Source organism: Mastigoproctus giganteus, chromosome 6, assembly GCF_048544385.1.
Source record: "Mastigoproctus giganteus isolate SK-2022 chromosome 6, ASM4854438v1, whole genome shotgun sequence".
NCBI lineage: Eukaryota > Metazoa > Arthropoda > Arachnida > Uropygi > Thelyphonidae > Mastigoproctus > Mastigoproctus giganteus.
Genome location: NC_143580.1, coordinates 149,650,207 through 149,668,126, shown reverse-complemented (window position 1 = coordinate 149,668,126; position 17,920 = coordinate 149,650,207). Strand labels below are relative to the sequence as shown.

The 17,920-nt window shown below is 35.7% G+C and overlaps 1 protein-coding gene across 3 annotated transcripts in view; it reads left to right on the top strand.

Moving 5' to 3' along the window:
* LOC150084652 (ubiquitin thioesterase OTUB1) overlaps nt 1-17,920 on the top strand; it is a 297,048-nt gene that overhangs the window by 112,925 nt on the left and 166,203 nt on the right. For 2 of the 3 annotated variants that reach the window (XM_090375384.1, XM_090375383.1), the window contains exon 4: nt 4,841-4,969. The exons of the other annotated variant lie outside the window; for it this stretch is intronic. In XM_090375384.1, the coding sequence (XP_090231510.1) occupies nt 4,841-4,969 (129 nt within the window). The remainder of the gene's footprint in view (nt 1-4,840; nt 4,970-17,920) is intronic. 3 annotated transcript variants of the gene reach the window in all.

Here is a 17,920-nt window from a genome sequence, read left to right as displayed (position 1 = left end):
TTTCTTATGCAGCAAAAGTATGATTGCATTATTCCACTCTTTAGGCATCACTCCTTTTCTATTGCATTTTGTGAAGAGTCTTGCCAGTTTTTGTGTCATATCTCTTCTTCCCAATTTTAACAACTGTACAGTAACTTCATCTTCCCCCAGGGCTTTCTGATTCTTCATTTTCTACATTCACCTGTAAAAAAAAAATTTTTTTTTACAGGTGAATGTAGATACAGAATTCTCTAGCTTGAATTTACATCAATAGTTGTTGTCATTCATATTTAGTAATCCAATGTGGTTCATCCTTTTTCTTGTAGCATTAATATAATTTTTTTTTTTTTTTTTTTTACTTTTCTTTGCATTCTTAACCAAAAACTTCTCATAATCTGCAGTAGCTTGCCTCATTCACTTAGTGACTTGATTGCAGACAATATTTTGTATTTTTTTTTTTTTTTTTTTTTATGAAAACCCCAAACACGAAAGGCATCAAAACCTATAGTACTCAGTACCGTGCATGGGTTGAAGGTGAAATATGGGGGGAGGGGGATGCCGGAAACTTTGCTCTAGAGACTAAACATGGGTTTCACCACTTCAAGCCTCCAATAAGCAAAGTGGTGGTATTTCACCGGTTGATGAAAGTCATCTACCACCTATAATTTTACTGTAAGTTTCTATTTTCCCTGCTAATTTGTAATCATTTTATGTGCAGTTTTCATCAATTCATCTGACATCCATTTAGATCTAAACATTTAACAATATCTCTTAGTTGATATAAAAAGCTTAGAAACTGCTATGATTATTACCCTGAATGCTTCCTATTTACAATTTGCAGTGGTAATATCATCAGTCCCACTGAAGGAGATTTAAAAAAATATTTAGGACTGCTCTAATTGTCTTTATGAAAGCAAAATCCCTTCACTTTATCCTTGACATTAGTTATTTAAATAGATCCCAAATTAATATATTATTATCACTGCCACCTAGTGGTTCCTTTTTCTGTATTCTTAATGCATGTGGAGTCACTGCTGATGTCAGATCAAAAGCATTGCTTTTTCAGATTGTATCCCTAGACATGCTGGTATAGAAAATATTGTTTCAGTAAATTGAGAAAATTTCTACTGCTTCGTGAGTAACCAGCCCTACAAGTTCCAGCCTGTATGTGGAACACTTAGTTTAGTCACTCACTTGTAGGTGGTCAATATGATTGTCATTATACTCATCACAGTCGTTTAGCCTGTAACTCACCGCTGCTCTCAATTTTGTTTTTGCACCTTATGTCACACGAAACTGTATCGGCTGGCCATCCATGTCAACTGCTTTAGATTCTACAAATTTAAAAAATTTAAAATTTTTTAAATTTGCTATTTGGTAAATGATATTTCTTTTTCCGTAGCCGAGTGGTCAGGAGCGGGAGTGCAGTAGCACACGCACTTTGAGTAGACCGGGGTTCAAGCCCCTGACTGCTGAATACGGTTGATCTGCCAACCCGCACTGGACCAGCGTGGCAGATTATGGTCCATTTTCCTCCGCATGAATTGTTGAGGAGGCTTCCATCCTGCAGTGGGTTGATAATGGCTGCACTTTACCTTTTTTTTTTTTATTTCTTTTTATTTAATGAAAGCATCATTTCATTCAATAAATGTGTAAATTATCAACCAGAACTGAATTTTATGTGTTAGAGCCAGCCCATTCTCTTGCCACGTACAGTAAAATCTCATTAATATAAACTCGGTTTATACAAAGTACTCGTTTATATGAAGCACATGCCATTCATTCCTTTGTGAAAGGATAGGCTTTTCTATGTAAATATATTGTTTATTACAAAATTCGGTTAATATGTATTCCAAAGTTCGTTTTTGCCCTGTGAGAAATATATATTGTTATTTTGTATGTTTAATACAAATCTTGGCACAACTGTCCATTATTGCCTCTATTATTACCTCTGGTCACCCGGTTCCCTGCTTCCCGAAGGATGGCATTGACTTGTTAGAAATTACTTTTGTGTAAACAAAAGCAGTTTATGGTAGCTAAAACATAGGAGCACTCTGATGACAATTATACCGTTCGTAACTTGCTGCCATTGTTATACGATACAACATGATATCCCGAACTAGATAGCATTAGCTTAGTATCGTATATAATATTATCAATTTATCAGTAAAATTTATTAATTATCAGTAGTCATCACATTCAGGGAGGGTAACTTTTCTAGGTAGTGGGGAGGATCACAGTTTAGGTTATCACTGCATGGTTGCTTCTCCTAGTCTCAAAAGCTTTTTGAGCAAATTCAGAGAAGGTCATGTGATGCATGTCATCAGAGATGAGGAGTTGTTAAACTCCGTGGCTTGTGGGTCCTATTTTTGTCACGAGTATACATCTGTGGAGATAATTGGTGCAGTCATATAGGACATGTGCCCACTCCTCATCAGCATCACATTACATTTTGGATCCTATGTAAGGCCCAGTTGTCAGTTTTTCATTCAGGGAGTCAGAAACAGAAAGGACACACAGCATAGGAGATGGGGGGGGGCTGTACTCTTAGTTAAGAAGTACATAAATTTTAATGCAGTACATCCAGTTTACATGGATGGGCAATGAAATGTTGGGTCAGTTTGGTGTGACTTAAGCACTGGGAAAGCAAAAATGGAATAGGAGTGTGTTATAGGCTTAACGATTCTGCTGAGATGAGTAGGCCAGTAAATAGGAATGGCTTATAATGGATATAGGAACCAGATATTGACAGGAACATGTGGATTGGTCGCACGCACACACACACGTGCACACGCACACACACACACACACACACACACACACACACACACACACACACACACACACACACACACACACACACACACACACTCACTCACACACACACTAGAAAGATTTTTATGGATTTATTGGATAACAAGAGAAAGTAATACTCTTGATCTGATTATCAGCATGATTATTCTTGCATTAAGAATCTGCAGAGATCAGTGTATTGATGTGGGATGTACTTAAAGATGCAGCTACCATCAATGGTAAAGAGGAAGGTTTTTGTTTTCCTGAAGGTGACTTCAGTGGTCTCAGACAATTTTTAAATTCTATACAGTGGGACCAACTGATGATGTTACCATCAAAAATTTTAAATAGGAAGCTTTCGAAGAAATAATCATCATAGGAGCTACTAGGCTTTTCGTACTAAGAATTGCAATTCGAGTCTTAGACCTAAATGGATGTCAGAGAAACTAATGAGGCCCTTGGCAGAGAAGAAAAATGCATGGGATGCATATAAATTATCAAGTGATGCAGAAGTCTATGGTAGATAAAAACCAGTCTATAATCATGTCACAAAGGAGGTTAGGCAAGCTCAGGCAGATTACGAGAAGTATTTAGCAAAGGAGGCAAATAAAAACAGTAAAGGCTTCTTTACTTATGTAAACACTAGAATGAATGGAACGAAACAAATTGATCCACTTGATATCGATGGTTTGACTATTGATGATCCTGCTCAGGTTGCTGACAAACTGAATAAGTATTTGCATCTCCTTTCACACACAAGGAATTTTTAAATGAAGTGAAGGGCAGAAGCTTATTAAACTCTAACAGGGAGCCAAATGATTTTAGCTCCCTGTCTCTTCCACTTTCCTCTCAGTTATTACTGAGAGGAAAGTGGAAGAGAAATTGTTGAAGGAAGTAAGCAAACACTTAGCCATAATTATGAGAGCATCCTTGGATTTAGAGGAGGTCCCAGTGTACTGGAGATGTGCAAATATACCCCCACTTCAGAAAGGGGGATCAAAGAGTGATACAAGTAATAGTTTAATTTCTGTTCCAAGGAAAAGAATGCAGGATCACCTAGACAAGGTTGCAGTAATATTTCAGACACAGCATGGATTTGTTAAGGGGAAATCTTGTCTGACCAGTTTGGTTGGATACTATGATATGGTCACAAAGGAACTGGATGCAAAAAATAATTTTGATATCATATACTTGGATTTAAGAAAGCTTTTGGTACTGTTGCACATAAAAGACTGCTTTACAAATTGTTGCAGCATGGCATTAAGTAGCATTCTGTCATTAATGAGAGTAATGAGGTGTGCTACTGCGACGGGATCTAGAAAAGTTAGGCAGTTGGGCTGAAAAATGCCAATTGAAATTTAACAATAACAAATGCAAACTACTGCATGTAATTAGCACTAACCCCAGAGTAATATACCAACTGTGTGGTACTACACTCAAGGTATTGAAAACCGAAAAAGCTCTGGGGGTTATTGTGCAGTCAGATATGAAGTTCTCTGAGCAGTGTAGACTGCCTGCCAGGACAGGGCTTTGGGTTTTGTCAATGATATACAGGAATTTTGCTAGAAAGGAGAAGGTGGAGATTATTCCATCATGTAAGGCAATGGTCAGGCCACATCTTGAGTACTGCGTACAGGTCTAAATAAATTGCATATGAGATTATACTTGCCAGTATGCAGAATTTTATACTCCTGTCAGTGAATGAGTTTTTTAGTCTTTTTGATTAATTAACATATTGTGTTTTACAAATAGTTTAAATAGTCTTAGTCACGTTTGTTAGCTTATTTTTAAGTTTAGCTTAGTGATTTTGTAATTTGCGACTTACTGTTCGTACCGGTATTGTATCTGCTTTGGCCCGAATGTCGTAGCAGGTAATGAGTAGTGTAAAGGAATAGTAGGGTTTTAATTGTGATAAATAAGTAGCTCAAAGGTTCTATTCACTTGTTGGCCGTATATCTTTTTGTGTTTAGCTAAGGAATTTTTACTTTTTAGCAAGTATATAACTAATTTAACATTGCGATCATTACGGTATGGCGTAACATATATCTTGAACTTGGTCTCATTTCAGGAAAGATGTAGAGCTGCGGTAACGAGCACAGAGAGTGGTAATGAGATTGGTGAGGGGAACAAAGGGGTGTTCTTACCAAGAAAGACTTTGTCTTCAAATTGCAGCTGCTGGACACTAAGCACCTGCGAGGTAATCAGATTTAAGGCTTTGAATGGATTGGGCAAGCTCAATGTTGATGGGATTCTTCCTCATGCTCAGGCTATTCACATGAGGGGGCATGAATTCAAATTGAGGAAGGACAGTTGCAGAATAGATTTGAAATTTGCCTTTATCCAGTGTGTTGTTGATTGCTGGAACAAACATTCATCTGCCTTTGTGGAAGTTGAAGCTTAAATAAATTCAAGGAAGAACTAGATAAACTATTTATTGAAGGGAGTGGATATGTAAATGGGAATTTTTTTTTTTTTTTCTTGCTGATGCTGTTTAAGCCTGCTTTCTTCATTTGCTACACTACAAGGGGCTATCCCATCTCAGGATTTTCTAAAGATGTTTGGGGGATCTACAGTCATCTTCCAAGGAATCTTAAAACCAATCATTATATAACAGTAAAAAAAATCCACATTATTTTGATTATAAAAGGAAACAATAACTCCAAAGGCCTACCTGGTACTTTATTTACCTGAACACAAGTCTAAGCTTACAGGTATATAATTGTTCACTTCACATTTTAATCCCCCTTTGTGAAATAGGAGAGACATGTTCACACCTCCAATCTATAGGAACCTCTTCTGAATCCAGAGTTGACCTTACAATTATGGCCAAAGGTCTATTTACTTTTCTGCCTTTTCCTTTTAATATAATTGGATAGATTCCATCATATGCCACTACTAATACAATAGGTGCCTTATTTACTTTAAGCTTCAACAATTTCTCCTCCACTTACTTTTCAATTATAATAAAATCATTTTATTCAAAGTAGTCATTTGGTTCACTTCTGCAGTTTATATTCCTAAAAACTTTTTAATTGGTGAATGTAGATACATATTGATTTAATTTGCCAGCAATCTCAACAGGGTCATCAGTAATTATACTCATTTTTAGTTGTGTGGCAATGGGGGTCATCCTTTTCTTAAGCAAACATAAGTTTCATAAGTTAACATAAGCAAAGAATTCTTCACTACTTTTCTTTGCATCATTAGCCAAAGGTTTCTTGTGCTTGCCTAAATCTCCCCCCCCCCCCCACACACAAGTGGCTTTATTGCAGACTAGTTTGTACTTACCATTGGTTTCTGTGTCCCTTGCTAATTTCTATTCATCCCATGTATTTTTTTCCTCTGCCACTAGTCTCATCAGTTCATCTGATCTCCATTTAGGTCTAAGCCCTAAACAGTATTTTTTAATTGGTATAAAAAGGGAGGAAAAATGGTATTTTCAACATATTTATTTCAAGTTGTCAAAAAGTATATTCAATTGGATGCATGTGTCGATGAGACCCTAATTCCATTTAGAGGTCAGTGCCAATTTTGGGCTTACATGCCAAAAAAATCCAGCAGATATGGTATCCAGATTATGTGCCTTACAGATGCACACCCATCATGCTTTATAGTGATGTAAAGATAGTATTATTATTAGCCATATGGTACAAGGAAGCCAGCTTATGCTGCACCAGAAAAAAAAAAAAAAATTCCTCGAGTTACCCTCTGAGAGAGAGAGAGAGAGAGAGAGAGAGAGAGAGAGAAGTATAAAGGAATCACCAAGAAAGAGAAGAATGATTATATCCAGCTCAGGACCCTGGGTTTGCCAAGCCCATACTCACCAGATGTGAGCCCCCGGGGGGTTAGTGATGGCATGACACTTTCATAAAGAAAAAAAAAAAAACTCCAAAAATCTACTCAAACTGATTTGCCTTTCCAAATGCATTTACGGCACTGAAAGAAATATTACAGCTGATAATTGGTTTTCCTTAATGCAATTAGCTGAGGAATTATTAAAAAATGATTTGACATTCATTGGAACTCCAAAGTCGAACAAAAAAAAAAATCCCATAATAGTTTCTTCCTAATAAGACTAAAGACATTGGATCAAGTAATTATGGGTTTACCAAGGACTTTATGCTACTGTTGTTTGTACCAAAAAAATCTAAATCAGTTATTTTACTTTCATTTGTGCACCATTCTGAGTTTACAGATTACAAAAATTAAAAACCTGAAATAACTTTTTACAATGCTACAAAATTTGGCATAGAGTAGCACGACCTGAAGTGCAGCAGTTATTCAGCTAATTGATGAACAAGATGGCCATTATCAATATTTTATCATCTCATGTCAATCAGCTACTCAAGTGGTTATGTTCTGTATGTTCATAATGGTAGAATGAAAAGGTCTGATTTTATGAAGAGTATAGGAATGAGTTTACTGAAAAAACACATGGTAGAAAGATTGAAAATTGAAAAAGATTGAAATTGAAACAATGAAAATTGAAAAAGATTGAAATTGAAACAATGAAAATTGAAAAAGATTGAAATTGAAACAAATGGATGATTTAAAGGTCAAAAAGAAACAAAGGTCAAATGGACGATTTAAAGAAAATAATTTTAAACACAGTAGGAGACCAGCATTAAGAAGAATGTTGTGTGTAGACTAGGACATCAATGATAAGAAGCAACAAATTAAAAAAACACAAAAATTGCTGATATTGCCTGTATACAAAAAAAGATAATGATGACTTATAAGTTTGTGAAGTGTGAAACACCGAATTGTTTAGTGCTCAAAAAAAAAAAAAAAAAAAAAAAAAAAAAAGTTGCAAAGTTTGTGTGGAAAATGTTTAGTTCTTTTCTTGTGTAATTGTAATTCTTGTAATTTCTTTCTTATAATTGTAGTATATTTTTTACTTAGAGTTTCATTGTTTATATGTTCACTTTACATCATTTTATGTAAATTTCTCAAAACACATAATATTATAACAACTGAATTAATAAATAAAAAAAAAAATTATGAAATGGCATATCCATCCTTAAGACGATATGCTGTTGTTACCAACTGAGGTCGAGCTTTACCAATCCCCATTCCCTTCCTGTCCTGCACTGCCTGTTCTTACTCTTCACATTGTATTCACTGTATTCAAATTCCATATTCTTTTTGCCTGAGTGGCAGCATGTTTCTGATATCCTTAAGATGCATGCATTTGATTATTTACAAGTGTACAAGCAATATCTGCCTTGGCTGAATTAAACCAGCTCTTCAAATTCATCAAATTTGTTTAGTGTTCCTAGCATTAGTGTGCATGCAAGTATTCATGCTTCTGTTCTTACTCTTAGTTACCCTAACACAGCCTATGTGTCAGCTTGTCCAGTGAAGACTCCAGCAGGCCTTGTAATCAAACACCCTGCTCTCAAGGCTACTGTATGTCCTGATAAAAGCTTGAAAAAAATCTGCAAGAATCATGTGCACTTCTGCCTATGGCTGCTGTTAATCTGTTAGTCTGTGTTTTTTCTCCCTTTGTTAGAAGAGGGAAACACTGCCCTGATAGCATCAGCAAATATTCTTGCACTACTTCTGTTTAAGCATATTCCATTCCTTTAAAAACAGCCTCTCCTTCTAATAATAATTCTATGCTTAATAATAATTCTAATGAAGTCACAAGCTAAGATTAAATTTGAAGGGGTCTGCAATTCTAGGAAGAATTGCAGACCTCTTCAAATTTAATCTTAGCTTGTGACTTCGTTCTCAGCATTGTCCTTTACTTGTAGATTAAACAGGTATAGAGAAATGTTTTAGCATTAGTAGGGGCAAAAAGATGCAAGAAAGCAAGCTTATACAGCATCAGCCAAAAAAAACAAAAAAACACAGACACTTCTGATTTCACCTATTTATTCCCCCCAATAGTTTTTCTAGTTCTTACTTGAATTTATTTAAGCTGTGAACTTCCATAACAATAGATGGAAGTTTGTTCCAGTAATCAACTACCCGCTGGCTAAAGGCAAATTTCCGCATATCCATTCTCAACCATCCTTCTCTTTTTAAGATCTTCCTGTTCCAAATATGATTGGTACCAATGTGTGTAACATCACCTTTTGTACCCTTAAAGTATAACTGCTTTTCAAAATATATTTCTGATTTCTCTGACAGTAGTCTCTGACAATAGTTACCTTGTGTGAAAGAGATGTCTGTTGTTGAGGATGTTGTGTTGTTTTAATGCTCAAGCGTAAGCTGTAGCATTGAACTGGGTGCTGGATGGGTCAAAGAGTTGTGCTTACAACTTTGAATGGATAGAGTAAGCTAAATTTTTTGCCATCCCTACTCTTACTCTGACAATATAACGGGCGCAAATTTAAATCGAGGCAGGATGGTTCCAGGATAGTTGTGCAGAAATTTCCTTTCAGCCATTGTGTATTTCGATCCAAAAGATCTGAGTTCAAATGAATTACCCAAGGAGTTTCAATTGATTCCTGAACCAGCTAGTCAGAGTATACTGCAACAATCAGCTTCAATTGCATCATACAAAAAGAAACAAAATTATATTTCAGCTCCCTCAGCCTATGCAAGAATAAAAGCTTCAAAGCCACTGAAGAAGCTTCCATTTCGACAAAAGAACAAGTTCAGAAACATAGAGAATGAAAAAAAATGCAGAGTTGAAAAAAATCTGCTTCTCAAAATTTTGATCAACATTGACTTCTCATCAAGAAACTGGACCGTCGACATCACAAAATTATATTCAAGAATTTCCTGAAGATTTCAATCCAGAAGATTTGAGTTCAAATGAATTACCTGAAGATTTTCAGGACGGTGCAGAGATGCAAAATGTGAGGCTCATTTGCTTCAAAAACTTTAATAAAATGGTAGTATTAAACACCAGTGGATTACTGTATGAACTTCTTTTACTTATTGACAAACCATACTTGATAACCACATGTCTGATGGTCTGGCTAACGGAGCTTTGGGAAAATTGGCATGTATTGAATATGACTAAGAGACTAATTGTGCTTAAACGTCTTTGGTTTAAATTTCCAGGATCATCTGCCATGGGTCAACTTGCTAGAATGAAGGCTTGTTGGTTTGCTATGGCTAGAGAAATCGATTTAGAAGCTATACCAATCATATGAAGTGCTAGTGTTTCGTTGAATAACAACAGAATGATTTCAGGTAAACAAAATCATTTTCCACTAATACTGACTTGTGCTATTACCATTGATAAATTTCAGGGAGGTACTTTTGATTCCGTAGTTTATGAATATGAGAAATGTCACGAACAACAACTAATTTACGTTGCCTTATCTCAAGTTACCAATATCAATAATCTTTACATTATTGCTGCAAATGGAGAAAAGAAATTTTATCATGGACTGAGAAACGCTACATTTACTCTTGCACTTCAAGCTGAAATGACCAGGTTGTCGAGTAATCCTTTATTTACCATGCAGTATACAGGTAGCCTTCGTTTTGCGCTGTCCGATTCTCAATAGCATCGGTCACTGACCACAAGGCCATAGATATTTATTTTTGAAATTTTTTTATAATTGAAAGTTTAAATCGTCAAACAAAATTTATTGGCATCATACTGTATTATGTATTATGCACTGTTCACGTGACCTGTACACGTGATCAAGGACAATCTGAGCCAGTCACAGATAATACATCAGTTTTGCAACTGATGGACCAGGGGATAATAGTCACCTTTAAAGCTTATTGATGAAAACATTTACAGAAATGGTAAAAGCTTTAGATGAGTCCAACATTATCATCAGAGAATATTGGCGGTCATTCGATGTCTTAAAGGGCATCAATCACATTAACACAGTCTGGCAGGAAGTGATTGTCAATTGTCTAAATGGAGTGCTGCGTAAACTCCCATATTTCATGCATGACTTCAGAGAATTCAAGCCACAACAGAATGGTGTAGAAAACATGAGCAGGCTGTCACAAGAGGCTGCATGACTTCAGACAATTTGAGCCACAACAGAATGGTGTAGAAAACATGAGCAGGCTGGCACAAGAGGCAGAGTTAGAAGAAGTTACAGTTGAAGATGTAACTGAGCTCTTGAAAAGTCATGCACAGGCTCTTTCAAATGAACACCTTGAAGCTGCAGGACTTAGCCAACAGCAAGAAGAAGAGAAAGAAGAAGACTCTCCTCTAAAAATTATGAAGACCAGTGATCTACAACCGATTCTTGCAAGTGTAGAGTCCCTCATTAATGAGCTCTGTGACATTGATCATGACTGGTAGAGGAGTGCCACAGTTAAAAGGGGTGTCATATCAACCCTGACCTGTTATTTTGAAATTCTTAAAGAAAGGAGGAAGAAATTTGAGCAATCAACACTTGCTTCTTTCTTCAAAAAAGGCAACCTCCTCAACCAGTGCCTTTAATTGAAGATCCTCAACCAGAACCTTCAAAAACAAACTGAAAATTCGGCATTATGCCACTGTCAAAATGTTTTGTAATTTATTTTTTATTTATTATATGTAACTGTATTTATGTAGTTTAAAAATAAAACACATTTTTAATTAAAAAAGTTTATGGCGAAGGTAAAGAAAGCCAACGTGGGAATGACGAGAAACGACGGATAACTTACTTGGAAAATTAGTTTCCTGATACGGTACTCTAGTGCTGCTTGCTCAGTAAACGACGGTAGGTGTTATCGGTCTGGAGCAAAGTCGAGAACGATATATTGATTGACAGATAGGCTAATGGTAACTTGCCCTAATGAACGCTTTCCATAATGGCGAAATAAGGTCAGGCTACCTCCACTTGAATCCCATGGGAGCTTGAACTCCTCCCGAAAGTGGAGGGGGTAACTTAACCTTTTCTTTTTAGAATCACAGTCATATTTAGAAATACATTGTCATAAAGTAAAAATACAGTCATAAAAAAATTTATTTTTTTATGATTGTATTTTTATTTTCTTGTTCAATAATATGCCCTAATGACGAAAAAAGGTCAGGTTACCACCACTTCATTCCCATTGGAGCTTGACCCCCTCCCAAAATGGAGGGGATAACCGAACCTTTTTTCTTTAGAATCATGGGGACTAGCACATAAATTGTTTATTAACAAAATATTATTTTTTTTATTACGGTACTTTTATTTTTAAAGACACTCGTGCAGATACACGTATCATAACATCAATCAACACCTCAATAGCTATTCACTATATATATATATATATATATAATCTTTCTTTACTTATATTATTTCCTAATCTAACGTGTTTAAAGTTATGTCACCAAATATAAGGAAACCGTTTCTATTATTTCCTAACCTACCATTTAAGGTCAGTTTACGAAATATAACAAAAAATAAAGAAACCTTTTCCTTTTTTCATAACCAAACCTAAATCAACAGTATAGTAAAAACACTCATGAACTCCAAAAATCTGCTTTTAATAATGAGAAAAAAACATAATGAAGAACATAAAAATGAACAGAACGAAACATTTATTAATTTAGTTTTCATCAAAAAATCAACCAACATTTTATTTTCCTTACAAATTTCTTCCATCTTTAAAAGATTCATCTCTACTATTACCTGTTTACCTGTTCATTACAAAACTGTTATGCACCGTTCTTTACTCATAAATACACTTTATAATGCCAAACAGTGACTACACAGTAGTTCGTCCTCTGTTGCGCCCACCACCAATCATTTCATCGTTTGCCACGCCTACCTGTCAATCAATATATCCTTCTCAATTTCGACTCCAGACTGATAACACCTACCGTCTGTTTACCAAGTGAGCAGCTCTAGAGTCCGGTGTCGGGAAACTAATTTTCCACGTGAGTTATCCTATGTTTCTCGTCGTTCTCATGTTGGCTTTCTTTACCTTGCCAAGTTTATTTCTGAACTTGAAATACTTCAGTATTGAAAAGGGTAGGTAAAATTTTTGGTGTCTGGAACCTAACCCTGTGATTTCTCATTACTCCATTATATAAAGGATTCCATTTGCAACTGTCCCCCCGTGAACCTAACCCTGACGTAAATCGACGGCTACCTGTACTTTATACGAATTCATTAGTAAACGACAAGATCTTTCCATTCTAACGTTAAATTGTCAAAGCTTACGTGCTCACAGTGACAAGCTCACTGATGCAGTTACACAACAATCCAATTTACTTCTACTTTCTGAAACGTGGCTAAATAACAAAGAAGTAAGCATACCTAACTTCAATTGTTTCGTTCAGTTCAAATGAGGAGATCAACAACTGGTGGTGTTGATCTTCTCGTTTGAGAAAATCGTACTCATGTTGTTACTTCTCATATGGAAGTGATTTGTCTACAAACCGTTGGCAAATCTGTGAATGTTAGATCTGTTGGAGACATTTGTGCAGCTGAATGGCTTCTTCCTAATGGTGAAATGATTTTGTCGGTAGTCGTTTAAATTTCACCTATTCAAAAGATCGAACACATCATTGAATGCATCCATTTCGTTTTACTTCCTTACATGATTGAAGGAGCTGCATTGCTACAATAATTTTCTCACAAGAAATGCAACTGAATACCAATGATACTCAGTGGAGATTTCAATGTTAATTTTGCAGATGCTCAATCCATACCTTTGACTGATTTCTTAGAAAATAAATTTGGACTAATGTTAAATACTTCTAGATCTGTATTGACTACTAATCATGGAACAATAACTGATGCTGTGTTTCAAAGACATTTAAACTCTTTACAATCTAAGTGAATGAATCATATTTTAGCTATCACAAACCCATTGTAAATAAATTACCTATTGAACATGTATTGCAACCTCAAATTCATGAAACTGTCGAAAAAAAATAAATGCTGTAAAATGTTAAACATGTTTGGGTTCTTTTCGTACTAATTCCCTTCGACCTCGTCCAAGCCAAAGATGTTTTCACATAAAATAAAACATCTTTCATGCGTACAGGGTACACATTGTTTCTTTTTTTTTCTTTTTTTTTTTTTCCATGTATGTAAGTCCAACTTTGGTCTTGTAGATATTTACTAAATACAGTACAGTACAACTCACCAAGATTATAACTCCCAACAAACTTCACCAGGCCATATGTACTGTATTGTTTACAACATTTAATGATTTGTAACCGAGTTAAATTAGGTGGAAAAAAACACACAATGAATAAAACACATAATGTAGAGTACAGTATTTATTCAAAAGTAATTTATTCTAATACTCGTAAACAGTACTGTATAGTATATAAACAAGATATAATATACAAGAACAAAAATAAACGAGTTTAATTTGCTCACATTGTCATTTTTGCTCACATTATTGGTGTTGTGGAGTTGGAGGATCATAAACTTTCGATGGTTCTGGTGATCATGGAACAGATTGACTGGTTGTGGTACCACCTATGGATGTGCATGCTTACATCCATATGCTCGTGTCCACTTTCTTGAAAAACTAATGAATTTTAATCTGCACAGTTTCTTCTTTTCTTCGTAGATTTATTTGTAGCAGGCTGTGGTATTGTTTACACCTGCTGCCACTTTGGTGAATCTCTCGGTGTTAGGATCTTGAACCTCGACAGATGATAGTGTTTTATCTATTAAAGAAAAAGCTTCAGCTAGTTGCTTGCAGGAGAAATTCTTTTCAACAACTTCTTTCTCTTCAGTGGTCTCCTGGTGAGGTGGATGACCAGGAGCATTGTGTTGTACTAATAGGATCTTGAATGGAGGGTTGTTTTCAGCTTGTGGTACTTTTCTACTTGTGGTATGAAATGTTTGTGGAACCACTCCTTGAAAATTTCGAGAGTAACCCAGGCCTTAGAGTTAGACATGCGGATTGACTGGAAGTGAACCCTTGATATTGGATTTTGTGGTATGCAGTGGTATGCATTTGCAGTCACCGGCAGCATTTCCACAGCAGTAGAGTTAGCCAGTCCTTTGCTGCCTTGTATCTGGGGATTTTCTTTTCCTCTTTCATAATATACGTGCAATCAGGCATTTTTTTCCAAAACAAGCCGGTTTCATCTACATTAAAGATGTGTTTATCTTCCTCATTAACATTAATATTCCACAAGAATTCTGGATATTGTTTGGCAGCTTCCTCATCAGCACTAGCTGCCTCACCACTCACTTTAACGTGTATCAGATTTGTTCATGCCTGGAAGTGTTTGAACCATCCATGACTTGCATAAAGTCTCTTTAGCAGCACTTTCACCCTGTTTACTCTGTCTTCACATAAACTTTTTGCTTTTCCTTGAATGGGCTATAGGCTACGAGGCATTCATTTTCATTGTCTATCTTCCAGCTACATGCTTAAAAGTGTCTTCAATCACTGGACTACTTTTTTTTCTTATTATTGTTGACTGCATTGGAACAGAATGCTTTATGTGTTCAAGAATTCACTTTTTGTCCTGTAAAATTGTATCCATGGTAGAGCAACTCAAGCCCAACACATGCTACATCATCCTGCTTTTCACCCTTTTCCACTCATTTTGTAATGTCTAGTTTCATTTCCATTGTGACAGAGTGCCGTTTACCACTACTGCTCTCACTGCTTTTTTGCTTTGTGGTCCGTGTTAGGGAAATAACAATATCTTTTGTAACAGGAAAAACACTGATCATATTCTAAACAAGAACAACAAAACTCTGAGGGATCAGGAATAGACAAGCAGCAGGTGGGCACACGGGTAGCTGATGCAGTGTTACCATGTACACAGCAGCTGATTTTGGTTGTGTATGTGGTTGAAAATTGTCGATATGCAATACATTATTTTTATTAATTTTTAGAAGCTTTCTGCTTTGTATGTATACACGAGATGTATGTAAGTCATTTGTACATAAGTAGAGGAGTGCCTGTAGTTTGAATAACTGAAGGAAGAACAACTAGACAAATTATTAGAGGGGGGATGGACTGTATGAAGTTTTTTTTATAAGTTTGCATCCTGAAGTTATTCAAAGTGCACTTCACTTGTTGCCATTTTTTCTTGTATAAATTTTCTATAAAAATTCATAATTATATAACTATTCATAAGTCTTTATTTCAATGTAGAAAAAAAATTAGTTTGATAATCTTTAATTAAATGATGTGCAGTTAGTTTCCTATTTCTGATTTTAATTCATAAGGCTTGCAGTTTTGGAGATTATATATTCTTGTGCAGGGATTAACACGCTAGATTATTTTGTAAACTTCTTTCATAATTGTATACCAGGGGTAGGCAAACTACGGCCAGCAGGCCAAATACGCCCCGCCCCTCTTTTTAATCCGGCCTGCAGATTAATATTGTTTTTTACATGAAAAAAATTAAAAATAAATCAAATTACGCACTGCAATAACCGATAGTCGAGTTGAGAATAATGACTGCGCATGGTGCTACTGGCGTCGCATATTCGCATTCTGTCGTCTACCGTAGAACAAGTGTTGCCAGCATTTCTCTCAGTTTTGCTTTAGCGGCGCATGTGGTATTGTCTGTCACAGTGCTCTGAGATCTTTTATTTTCCTTTTATTTATTACCTACCATTTCCATGTCATCCTCAAGACCAAATATGAAGAGAAAAGTGGACTTTGAATGTCATGCTTTTAAAACTGAATGGAGTGTGAATTATTTTGTCATAGAAATAAATGACAAAGTATCATGTTTATTATGTAATGACACAATAGCTGTGCGAAAAGAGTACAATATACATCGTCATTACCAAACTAAGCACGCAGCACAATATTCAAAACTCACATAAAATCAATGGAAGCTAAAATTGTAAAGTTTAAAACGTAATGCATTATCACAACGCAATTTATTCATTAAAATAAAAAATAATAATGAAGCAGTAACTAAAGTAAGCTTATGAATAGCTCATTTATTAGCCAAGAAAGGGAAACCATTTACCGATGGTGAATTAATTAATCATGTTTGCTTGTGGCAACCTAAGGAATGTGTCCAGAGAAAATGGATTTGTTTCGATCTGTCAGTCTTTCGGCGAGAACAACTGTTAGAAGAGTTGAGGACATCGGGAGCCACATCAAGAGTCAATTAAAAGACAAGGCAAAAAATTTCAAGTGGTTTTCGTTGGCTCTTGATGAGTCTACAGACATTACTGATACTGCCCAATTGTTGCTGTTTATTCGAGGAGTCAATACTGAGGTTAGGTTACTGAAGAATTAGCTTCTATGAATAGTCTGCATGGAACAACTACAGGCGAAGATATCTTCAAGGAAGTCGAGAAAACGCTAACACAGTACAATTTGCAATGGAATCAGTTAAAATGTGTCACAACTGATGGTGGTAAAAATGTGTGGAATGGGGAAAGGATTAGTCGGACAAATTTTTAAGGCTTGTGAAGAAGCTAAATGTTCAAAACCTCTGGTAATTCGTTGTATTATTCACCAGCAGGCTCTTTGTGGGAAAAACCTCAATCTGTCATGTTATTGAACTAGTTGTGCCAGCAGTTAACTTTATTCGCTCTCGTGGACTTAACCATGGTCAGTTTCGTGATTTTTTATTAGAGATTGAAGCCGAATATCCTGATTTGCCCTACCATACAGCAGTTCAATGGCTCAGCAATGGAAAAGTTCTATTGAGATTTTTTTAAACTCAGAGAAGCAATAGAAATTTTTCTAAATGACAAAAACTGCCCACAACCACTATTATCTAACAATGAATGCCTATGGAAATTAGCATTTGCTACAGACATCATAGGATATCTTAACGAATTTAACTTAAAATTACAGGGGAAAACAGTGCTCATATGTGAAACGTATTCTATCGTAAAGTTCTATCGTCAAAAATTTGCATTGTTTGAAACACAAATCACATTAACCAAGTTTGACCATTTTCCATGCTGTAAAAAATTTCAAATATTAGCGAAATCCCCATTCCCAAAAAAATTCGTGGCGGATATATTTTGTGAACTTAAACTACAGTTACAACAGCGTTTTTCGGATCTTGATGCAAGTGCAAAAGACATTTCCACATTTCAAAATCCATTTGAGCTTCCTTCAGTTGGAAGTGATTGATCTTCAAAATGATGATATGCTAAAGGTTAGGTTTAAAGAAATGGATCTAACCCAATTCTATAAATATCTTTCGGAAGATAAATACGGTCAATTAAAATCATATGCACAGGGATTTATATCTGTTTTGGGATTACTTACCAATGTGAAAAGACATTTTCGAAAATGAAATATGTAAAATCGCAATACAGATCATTATTAACGGATGACC